The 11,182-nt window shown below is 61.7% G+C and overlaps 2 protein-coding genes across 2 annotated transcripts; one reads left to right on the forward strand and one right to left on the reverse strand.

Moving 5' to 3' along the window:
• Positions 1-710: 710 nt before the first annotated feature.
• MNEG_4946 (hypothetical protein) lies at positions 711-3,011 on the reverse strand (the record flags this gene model as incomplete). Its single annotated transcript, XM_014046575.1, has 5 exons — positions 711-822; positions 1,068-1,184; positions 1,901-2,059; positions 2,303-2,371; positions 2,479-3,011. 5 exons carry the CDS (start codon positions 3,009-3,011, stop codon positions 711-713), a joined length of 990 nt encoding a protein of 329 aa, XP_013902029.1.
• A 3,291-nt stretch (positions 3,012-6,302) lies between these two features.
• MNEG_4947 (hypothetical protein) lies at positions 6,303-10,709 on the forward strand (the record flags this gene model as incomplete). Its single annotated transcript, XM_014046576.1, has 14 exons — positions 6,303-6,390; positions 6,639-6,823; positions 7,176-7,267; positions 7,448-7,547; positions 7,768-7,802; positions 8,010-8,033; positions 8,253-8,387; positions 8,551-8,580; positions 8,819-8,898; positions 9,152-9,249; positions 9,651-9,702; positions 9,900-10,031; positions 10,238-10,299; positions 10,581-10,709. The coding sequence occupies 14 exons, from the start codon at positions 6,303-6,305 to the stop codon at positions 10,707-10,709; spliced, it is 1,242 nt and encodes a 413-aa protein (XP_013902030.1).
• Between the last annotated feature and the right edge of the window lie 473 nt (positions 10,710-11,182).

Here is an 11,182-nt window from a genome sequence, read left to right on the forward strand (position 1 = left end):
GCCATGCGGCGCGGCGGCAGCAGCGGGGCGCTTGCTTCTGACGCGCGGTCGGCTGCGGCGCAGCAACCAGAGGGCGGGGCCACCAGCGGCGGCGCCGCAGGCAGGCCGCCGCCCGGCAGGAGCGGCCTGGCGCCGCGGGCCTCGTCGAGCAGTGGTGGCGGGCCGCCGCGCCAGTGACAGCTGGGCGGTTGCTGGCTATGTCCAACCCCGGGTCTTTCCCTTGCCAGCTTTGAAGCTATGACTTTGTCTCCGCTTCGGTTTGTAGTTCCTTGATGCGTTGCTGCAATCCATATAGAAAGGTCCTTCGCAACCCTGATATAGTTGCAAGCAACAGAGTCTGCGCCCACTGCTTCCCCACTGCTTTCCTGCGTTCTTTGGGCGAGCGTGGGTTTGGCGATTTAGAAGCCGCACCACCGGGGCCCGCAGGTGCCGCTGCCTTTGAGCCTCCCCACTGCTTCCCATCGGCACTGCATGGATGCTGTCACAGCACTCAAGCTATGAGAGCCTTGCCACGACCGCGCTGCACTGTCCGCTGTAACACAGCGCTACTTTGTCTTTTTCGTCTTTCAGTCCCACCCACCATCCGCCATCCCTGCTGCTTTTGCTTTGACCGAAACGCAGCGGAGCCAGCACGCGCCACATGCAAGCAAAACGTGCGGGAGAATGGTGGGCGCTTGTGCAGCGCCTCGGGGTGTCGGCTGATGACGTCATCACGCGTCAAACAGCAGCGCCTGCAGCAGCGGCACCACCCTGATCTCCCCTAGGTCCTCCACCGCCTCTGTCAGCTCCTCCGGGCTGGCCGCAGCCAGTATCAGATCGCGCCTGCGGCGGGGCGGCGCCGTCAGAAGCAGTGGGGACACGTGGTCGGCGCCATCACAGCCCAGCCGTCAGAATATCTCCCGGCGGCGGAGTGCTGGCAAACCCAGGATCGTCCGAATTCACCCCGGTTTGCCGGGTGCGTGCAGCGGTGAGCCAAGAAACGGGGGGATAGCTCCCATCTTTGCCGCACCGTACACACTGCTTGGAGCCGAGCCCCAGCCCCCCCTTTCCCCCCTGCGTGCCTGAACGTCACCACGGCCACGGCGAGCAGCGGCAGCGGCAGCAGCGAGTCGAAGCCGATGACGCGGTCCCACAGAAGCAGCGTCTCGCCGGGCGAGAGGTACCCCGCAAACGCAGAGAACATCCTGTGGCGGCAGGGTCACAGGTGTGCAGCATCAGCACACTTTTTCCCGCCAGACTTCTGCCAGAAGGGTTTGCTAAACCCGTGGCTGCGCGTGCTCTGGAGTTGGTGGCTGCCCCAGCGCCCACGGGCGGCAGGAGGCCCGGGCTGCAGGCGAGCACAGGGTGGGGCGGGGCGAGCGCTGCCGCATCCGCAGAGGCCACGCGGAGGTGGCAGGTGAGAGGATGGGAAGGGAGATTTATTGGGCCGAGGCCGCCTCCGACCCAGGCCCCACCAAGGGAAGGCGACCTCCAAGGGTGGCAGCCCTATCTTCTCCAGGTGGCGCGCCACCGCCGGGTCAAGCTCCTGCAGCCGGGCGCAGGCGGCGTGAGGCGTGAGGCGGCGAGTAGCAAGGTTGGCACCGGCGTGTGAGATTGAGGCGGCGGAGTGGGGGTCGGACCCAAGTCTGGATGTGGCATGCATTTAAGCGCCCTGCAAAGTGGCACAGCCCGTCGTCAGTGATGAACGTACTTGATGCGGGGGCAGAAGCTCATAAAATCAAGCGTCGCGCGGCGTGGGGCCTGCCACGGCGCGCACACCCCAAATCAGGCTCTAAATGCTGACCCAATACCGTTTGCAAAATGACAGCTCCTCACCACTAGAAGATCTGTGAAAGTCCTGCACAGCACCGCCATGCCCGCCGCCGGCGCGCCCGCCGCGCCGAGCCCGTGCAGCCCGCACCAGTGGCGGCAGTACAGCGCTGCAAACACGCGGTACGCCGCGGCGGGGCTGCTGTACAGGAACGCGAGGGGGGCCGCCAGCGCGGCGAGGCCGCAGAAGGGCAGCACGCCGCTGGGTGGGTAGGCGTGCAGGCGGCCGCCACGGCCCTCCATAGCAAGCCTGGGGGGTGGGGCAGGGCGGCGACGGTTTGTGAGGACGTCAGATTGGCGTACGCCCAGAACACCAGCGCGACTTCCCTGCCCCCAACTCAGAACTTTGCCGAGTGAAGGTGCGAACACATACGGTAACTGAACCCTTGTCACATACACACAAACACACACACACACACACACACAACAAACACACACACACACACACAACAAACACACACACACACACGCACGCACACACCTCACAGCCTACCTCGGCAGCGGCGCCCCCCGGGCGTTGCGGCAGATGCTGGCGTCGCGGCTGAACGCCAGGAGGATGGCCCTGCGTGTAACATGACCGTGCAAGCGCACATGCCAGTGCATGCAGATGCACGTGTCAGTCGACGTCGGGCGCCGACGCGACGCGCCCGCCGGCCGAGGCCGCCCGACGGTCTGCAGTCATGCGGAGCAGGCTCGAGCCCGTAACCCTGGGTGCAGCCGGCGCGCCTGATCGCGTCCGCGAAGAGGAAGTAGTGCTCGCTGGCCGCCACTGCGGCCGTGTCGCCGCATGTCAGCGCGTCCACCAGCAGCTGCTGCCGCTCCACCCCCTCGCACAACACCCTGAGCACGTCCTCATCACGCCTGCTCGCCAGGTAGCACCCCGCCGCAGGCCTCGCAACCCCGGCGGCCTCAGGCTGTGGCTGCGGCGGCTGCGGCGGCAGGCCCAGCGCGCATGCCCAGGCCGCCGGCCGCGCGCTGGGCGGCAGGCCGGTGCGGGCGGCGCGGGCGCAGGCGGCTGACGAGGCGGAGGCGAGGACGCGCTGGGCCTGCGATATCTGCTGCTCCCTGAACCAGGGGTGCAGGACGTCGTCCAAGCCGACCTGCACAATGGGTGTGTGGCGCGACGCCGTGGCGGAGGGTGGGGGCGTGGGCGAGGGGTCCTGGGTGGGGGAGGGGAAGGGTGAGGACTGGCTGCAGGCCATTTGAGAGGAGATTATGGTGCCAGCCGTCTGATGAGTACTGTGTCGTCCGCCTGCTGCCAGGCAATCTCGCAGCAAGCATGGGTGGGCGTGCAGTGTGCCATGTGCCGCATGCGCACATGCACGCGCATGCGTGACTGCGAGCGCATGTGCGTGTGGGCATGTGGGGTCATGCGCCTTGGGATCTGAGGCAACATTGTGCGGTTGCAGGTATACTGCCATTTCAAGTTGACTCGTATTCGGAGGCACTCGCGCACCTGTCTCTTGTCCGCCCGCAAGTCGGCAAAAAACGACTGCAGCCACTCCCGGCTGGGCGCGCGCACGCACCACAGTAGCGACCCGTTGGGCCCCGCCCCCGCCGCCAACCACCTGCGCGTCGACGCGTCAATGCCCCCGCCGCTCGTGTCAAGACCGCCGCCGTCGTCGTCGCTCCCGCTGCTGCTGCCGTCGCCTGCGCCGCCTCTCCGCCGCCCGCCGGCCCGGCGCTGCCGCCGCCGCTCCTGCGTAGAGCTCGCCTGTCCATCAAGCCAGCCGCCGCTCTGCCTCTCCCCGTGTGCGCCTGTTGCGCCCGCTCCCGCCCCGCCAGCTGCTGGATCTGGTGGCGTTGCGATCGCCGCGAGCAGATCTGAGCTGTCGTACAGCAGTTTGAACGCGCCACCTCCAAGCTCCTGCACCTCCCCGGTGAAGGGCGAAGCAGCGCTGCCTATGCGCTCCCATGCCTCGTGCAGGCCGGCGGCTCGCGCTAGGGTGGGCCGTAAAAGGGGTGTCAGATTACAAGAGCCTGCTGTAGTTCACCACTGGGCTGGGAGAGGCTGCCCTCACAGCAGGCAAACCACACCGATTGTGCGGTGTGTTGAGCACAGCTCAATTTTATATGGCATTGCACCCATGCATCCACGCGTGCATGTATGCATGCATGCATGCATGCAAGCATGCGTGTTCGCTGCTTGGCTGGTTTGTGGGGCACGAAGACGGCGCCAGCACCCGCGATTTGCGGCATGGCCAAATCCGCGTGTACCGCCTGCACAGGTCCACCCACCAAGCCTCACCTTGCTCCCGCAGCTCTTGGACCTCCTCCTCGCCCCGCGGCGCCGCAGCCACCTGCAACTCCGGCAGCAGCGCCTGCGCCGCCCGCAGCCGGCGCCCGATCAGCCGCAGCCACCGCGCCCGCGCGCCTGCAAGCACGGCCGCTGTGGCGCCCGATGCGGCGTCGCGCGCCTGCGCCGCATCGGCGCCCCGGGTCAGCAGACCAAGGAGACATTGCTGACAGTCACACAGTACTCAGCCTCCGACGGCCCATCCTCTGCATGGAACGTGCTGACGTAGCAGCGCGACCCCTTGCAACTTGTCACCCCCCCCCAAGATTGCGCCCTCAGGCGCCGCATTGCTCGCTGCAAATGGCGCCAAACGGGCAGCCGGTGCGCCGCACCTCTGCACCCGCAGGCTGCGGGTCGCAGCACAGCTGCAGGATCTGGGGCGCCGCAGAAATCTCGCCAGGCAGTCGCTGCGCTGCCGCATGTGCTGCATTGCGCACCAAATTCGCTGCCGGACTGGCGTCTGCAACGGCCTGGATCGCTGCAGCCACGTCGACGGCGCCGCACGTCGCGAGAATTTCAGCCTTGCCATAGTGACGGCGTCGTAGCGTTGTGAATGCGAGCGTCAAGACCAGCGTAGCGTGGTGGTCGCGTGAACGCCGCGCAGCATCAGCATTTGCAGCAATTTGGCGGGACAATGCTGATACGCACCTTGAGCGCAGACCTGATGGCTGGCAGCTCTCTTAACTGCTGCAGAAGTCTGTATACAGTTGTTGTCTCCGCGTCTGTCATTACTACCGGTATGGATCGGTCGTAACCCGTATCTAGATCTACAGGCTGTTTTGTACGAAACACACAAAGTCGGAGTCGTTCTGACACGCATATGCCCTGCACCTCTGTCGTTGCTCTTCATTCGGGCCCTCTGCTGCGAATGCTTGAGTCACTTGACGTGTCACCCGCGACATTACGTCACCCTTTCGCTTGGCAAGGTTTGACTGATGGTTCAGTGCAGGTGTTGAGAAGCGGCTGTGCTGAAAAGCAACGCTCACCTGAAGACATGATCACGGCATGAGCAGCTGCGGCCAGTGCGGCCAGAGAGGCGACACTCGCATTGCCAAGCGGCGCTTGCAGTAGCGCAAGCTGCGCCTTGCACAAGAAGGCGTGAGGAGGGGCAGGCTGCGCGGCTGCGCTGGCTGGGGTGTTGGACAGGAAGGCGGGGCCCGCAGCATCTCCAAATGGGCAGGAACGTGGCGTCAAGGCGGCGGCATCGCTCCTTATTGCAGTGGCGTCCCGCACACGCCCTGCAGCGCAGTGCCGTGAGCCGTGTTGAGCGCAGTGAATGACGGGCAGCGCCATTGCATGCTGATCACACAGGGTGTGTGTCGCAACACAGCCACTGTCGTTGCATGATGCAGCTTGTGGCGCAGATCCAGATGAAAGCCTCCCAGTTGTGCATGGCAGCTTTGTGTCTGCCTGCGCAACAGACCATGCACCAGTGGTGAAGCCTGATTTGTGTTGAGAATGAAATACTCTGACACACATCCCTGCAGGACTTAGTGCTGACATTGCACCAGCGGGTGAGGGACGCACATAAATCACCAAGGCAATGCTTGCAGCAGCTGTGGCCGACACAAGTGTGGAGGGCGCTTCAGACGCTTCAGGCGCTGCCAGAAAGCAAGTAATGTTTTCAATGAAGCACGCAGTGCTGATTGATGATTCTGGGCAATTTTGCAAATGAAAATCAATGTACGGAACAACGTTCACCAGGTCATACTGCAATACGGTTCCACCTGCGTGTGGGGGTTGGGCAGTGGGATCGCGAATACTCAGGGTGTGCGGCTGGCACCACTAGAAAGTGCAGTGTCAGCTCAGCCAAGTAAGGCAATACTACACGTGCTGTGGCTGTGTCACTTCCAGGCCACCCACTGCATGATGGTGCCGGCCTGGTGCCGGCGCTCACCGTGGGCACACCAGGCGCCAGCAATGCCTGCACTGACCGTGGCAGGTGGCCCCCAGTAAAGGACTGATAAGCACGCGGTTTTTGGGGTTGTAGGGTCACTGGCCACCATTTCGCAAGCCTCAGCCACCGCTGAGGTGCCGAATCGTACTGTGATGTTATCGAATTTCGGTACCCGCTCATGGCATCTGTCGGCGACGTTTGGCATCTTTGCGACCAGCCACTACCAATCTTTTCAACACGTGCCTATCCACATTTCCTTGTCAACCTCGCCGCCAGACGAGCTAGGGTGTCGGAGCAGCCATGCGTCGCCCCGCCATTGTTGTCATCCTGTTGGCGGCTGCTACCGCAGCCGCCGCGGCTGCCGCGGACCCCGTATGCCTTGACATTGGTGAGATCTGGTGAAGTTAGTGCCGTGCACACAGTTTAAGGGACCCCACAGGCGCTGCACGCTCCGCAGCCGATATCCGCGCAGCCGTACCACCTTGTCACTTCCACCGACATGATGCACCACGCGACCCCGCTCACCGCGCCCCAGCCCACCCCACCCCAACGGACCCACCGCAAACCGACTAGAACCACCACACTGACACAGAAGCCCTCACATTTCCCATTATGTACTCCACCTCGCACTCTCAGCCTGGAACACGCTCGCCCGCTCGGGCCTGCCCTACGGCTCCGGGGTCTGGGGGGCCGCCACGGCCAAGGACGGCAAGAAGGTCCTGGAGGTGGTCGCCAGCACCAGCGCGATCCCTTCCATCGCAACCTCCGAGCTGTCCTTCAACCCCATCGGCGCTGTGCCCGCCACCTGGGCGGCGCCCACGGTGCGCGCTTCTCGACAGCAACTGCAAACTACCGGCCGTAGCGGGTTTGGTGAAGATAAGCGGAGCGAGCTCTGCAGCATCGCACCAGCTAGGCAAGAAAAGCATGCCAGATACAAGCTAGTACAGCCGGCACGCACGACCAACACACTTCGGTCTCTGGGTTGATCACGCTTGCACCTATCTGTCCCTCGCGGCGAGCCAACAGCGGCCCAGTCATTTGCTGGCATCTGCAGGAGCTGTAGGTATCTCCAGTTTGTGCTGTGCCCTCCACGCCCACTGGGTGAGCAGTGGCACTGCTCACCTGCAAATGCCTGACACCCCCCCCCCCCAAATCCATGCACTGCCCGAGCAGGGGTTCAAGGCGACCGCGCTGAACAGCGTCTCTCCTGACTTCATCTCGTTCCACACGAAGAACGGCAAGACCTTCGCTTTCAACCACTTTGAGTGAGCAAGCCTTCTACTGCTCGGGAGCAGGCCCTGTCGCTGCTTTGTCCCCGCATCTCTTGGCCATTGGTCCCCTCCCCGCCGCGCCCTCCCCGCCGCGTCCCTCAGGTTGCCTCAGACGCCTTACGCAGCACACGACTAAGCCACCAAAAACCCATCATCATAACTGTACCCAACCAGGTACCCCCAGCCCAGCAAGATGTATGTGTCAGAGCTGTCCAAGCCTGACGCTAAGGGCAAGATCACTGTGGTCAACACCAAGCCCCTCGACGACACCAAGGTGAGTAGGCCGGCACGCCCATAATGAAACGCGTGAACACAGCTGCCTGCAAGCAGTCACGTGCTGATCAAGCGTCCGCATCCAGTGCTTCTTTGGTGCCACTTTTTCTTGCACCCACCTGCAAGCTTGCAAAAGGCAATCGGTCGCTCAATCACAGCTGCCCACGGCCTGACTCGCATCCAACAACCTTTCACACCTGACACTCCCTGCAACCCTACAGGACGACGGTCTCATCTTCATGTGCAGTGGGACAATGTGAGTCTCACCCACAGGCTGGCGTAGGAGCCATCACATTGCACCACGCCCCGCGGTCTTGACGCCAAGCACTTGTCTGGTCAGGGTGTGGGGGGGCTGCTCGCCCAGCTTGTCCGATCGCGCCCACCAATGCTGGCTCCCTTTCCTTGAGTGCCGCCTGCTGCTGTGCGGCTTCTCACAATGATCATATGCCTGCAACCCTCGCAGGACTCCCTGGGGCTCGCACCTGGGGTGAGTTGGCTGGGGCTTGCATTGCGAGCTTGCGCTCCTTGAACTGCATGGAACGGCCTACGCGCAGCCATTATGGTTTGTCTTGTTATAGCTGCTCAGTTGTGCATACCTGGGGACACGCACGCCAAGGCCCGATGAGACAAATAATAATGCCCAGCTGGTTTCAACCAGTCATCCAGCTTGACGAGCGGCACTTGTCTCTCACCGTGCCCCCCACAGTGGCGAGGAGTACGCCCCTGACTGCCGCCTGTACGAGCAGACGTTTGCCAAGTGTGTCACCCCCTCTGAGGCCACCCAGTGCGGCATGGCCGCCGGCGACAGCCTCAGTACTCTGAACCTCGTGGAGTTTGCCAGGTGGGGGCACATAGTGGGGCAGCTGCTTGTGCGAAATGAATGACACGGCTGGTAGGGTGAATGTCTGGAACTCATGTCGCACAGGTAGAAGGCTGACAATCACTTGCGCCACAACTTGCTGCACGTGATGTTGCCGTCTGCGCCCGCAACAAACCTCTCGCAGGTACTACGGCCTCTACAGCGCCGTTGCCAAGTGAGTCTCGAAGGGCACTCGTGAGATAGCAGTGTTGGTTCAACCACATCGCAGACTCGCTTTTGACCTTCCTCCTTACCATGGGCACACAGCAAGGTCCTGCTCCCATGTGACAAGCACAAGCGCGGCCCCTGAATCTCCAACCACGCACCCAAGACGCCTCCATACATGCAGGCCCAGACACCCAATCCAACCTTAATGTGCTCCACGCACCCCCTGTCAAACCCCATGCGAGCAGGTACAACCTTGCCTCCGTCGACATCCTGAACAACCAGGCTGCTCATGACAAGTTTGTTGAGCTTTACAAGTGCTACAACTGTGGGTGTAGCATGACGGACATGCGCATTGGGGAGAAATATGATACATAACGTGAACTGCAGCAGCTGCAATTTGCGTCGCAGCATGCACGGCTTGCCTTCCAAATGGCGCACACCAGGCCGGCAGTATGTCTTGCAACTGCACCCTGTCCAGGAGTGTCCCGCGTGTGAATGGTCCCGCTGGCCAGCCACGAAACCCTCCACCCTGTGGTCTGACTTGTCGCTTGCACACCTGCTGCCCTTGTTGCACGCAGATGGTTCCAGCCCTGAGGCCAAGCTGGTCAGCTCTACAGGCACCACCTCCCTCACGAAGTGGCGTACTCTGGGCCGCATGTCCCATGAGACAGCGCTGGTGCGTATGCGTGGAAATGAAGTGTTGTGTGACGGGGTTGGCTCTGTAAAGAGATCTGGCCCTCTATGGGGCATGCTGGGCGTCTGTTTTTGGTGTGGTGGTCACATTTGGACGCCGCACAGGCTCGGATCTGTGTACAGGGCCTCACCCTCACAGGTTGTGTGTGAACGCGTGCGCCATTGAGAGTGTTATGGAATGCGTGAGTGAGGCGTGCAACTGGGTTTGGACAAGATGCGCGCCGAGGTTGGCTGTGAACATTCACGAAGGTTTGCTGCCTTGTTACACCTCTGTGCAAGATGGTGCACCCCACAGGGAGGCCCTAACCTGCATGTGCACCATCGTCCCTGCACAAAACTCACTCCCCTGTGTTGTCCCCTTTCATGACTGCCACACATTTTCAGGTGATGCCTGACAGGAAGACTGTCTACTCCACGGACGACCACCCCAACGGCGGTAAGTCACATTTGGGTTACTGCTTTGCATCAATATACACTGCCAGTCGCTCCCTTGGCAAAGTCTGGTCCAAGCAAGGCGAATGTGCTCAGTATCACTGGCCTCACAAAAGCACGTTTGCTCCATGACTGGGACTGGACCTTGCAAGCCGCTAGGCTGATTGAGTGTGTGCATATCGTGTGCATCACCCAACTCAGTGTGGCTCAAGTTTGTGGCCGACAAGAAGCAGAAGCTGGACTCTGGCTCCCTGTACGCCGCCAAGCTCAAGAGCCAGCGCGTGGAGAACGGCAAGCCCACCTGGGACCTGGAGTGGATCCTGCTGGGCAAGGGTGGGTGTGCTGTAGTGTGTGTGTGTGTGTGTGTGTGTGTGTGTGTGTGTGTGTGTGTGTGTGTGTGTGCATGGGCACGGGTACATGTGCTTGTCAGGGTGAGAGTTCACACGCATGGTGGGGAGCGTGTGGGCCCGACGGAGTGGGGTGGGACAAGCCCCGGCATATTTGCCTTGCAAATTAAGCCGCGATCCCCCACCCGACAGGCAACCAGGCGGCCCTTGAAACCATCGCCGAATCCAACATGAAGTTCAGCGACATTTTTGAGGTGAGAATGTTGGACCATTCGCGTGCCGCACCTGGGTCTGCATGCAAACCTTGGGGTCGCCCATCCCAATACACCCATGAACAGCTGGTCAGCTGCTGTGGCATTGTTGTGGCCTCTCATCTGCACACGTCAGCTGTGCTTGATGGGCTCGGACACGCTTTGCCGAGAACTGCCAGCTATGGATCCAATCCTCGTCCTTCCTTTTGCACCTGTACCAGTTGAGATGCAGCCACGTCGCCCTCAAACTTTGTGGTATCATGTCAAACCCCACACATCCCCAGGTCGCCACCCCTACCGGCTCACCGCCCGCTTGCCCCACGGGCTTTACGGCAGCCGCCACAGCCATCAACTTCGCCCGCGTCACCGTCAACAGCACTAACTACTTCATTGAGTGCCTCAAGGTGGGTTGAGGCAGGACCCTGTGCATCTGACCCTATCCCAATGCACCTTACTCCATGCGTATTACTGTGTTTCCTTGCACCACACCCTTCCACTGCCATGTCAATGACAGGCCGGCAATTCTACCTGCTGTCCCCCTCTTGTACCTTGCACTGCACCCTAGGGTCGCACCCCTAGGGGTGCACCCCAAGAGCACCCCTTGTGCTCCCTATTTCTCTCCCTTGCCTTGACGGGACAAGCAGAGAGTTTCGTGTCCCCTGTTGCACAGTGTCACATTCTTTCTAAACTCGCGCGCACCAAAAGTTTCATCCACACCACATCGCACACACACACACACACACACCCGTGCGCGTATGTGTGTAAACTCACATGCACCCACTAGCCCCCCCCCAACACACACACACACACACACACACGCGCGCGCTCTCTCTCTCTCTGTCTCTCTCTCTCTCTCTCTCTCTCTCTCTCTCTCTCTCTCTCTCTC

This window comes from Monoraphidium neglectum (assembly GCF_000611645.1).
Source record: "Monoraphidium neglectum strain SAG 48.87 unplaced genomic scaffold scaffold00713, whole genome shotgun sequence".
Taxonomy (NCBI): Eukaryota; Viridiplantae; Chlorophyta; class Chlorophyceae; order Sphaeropleales; family Selenastraceae; genus Monoraphidium; species Monoraphidium neglectum.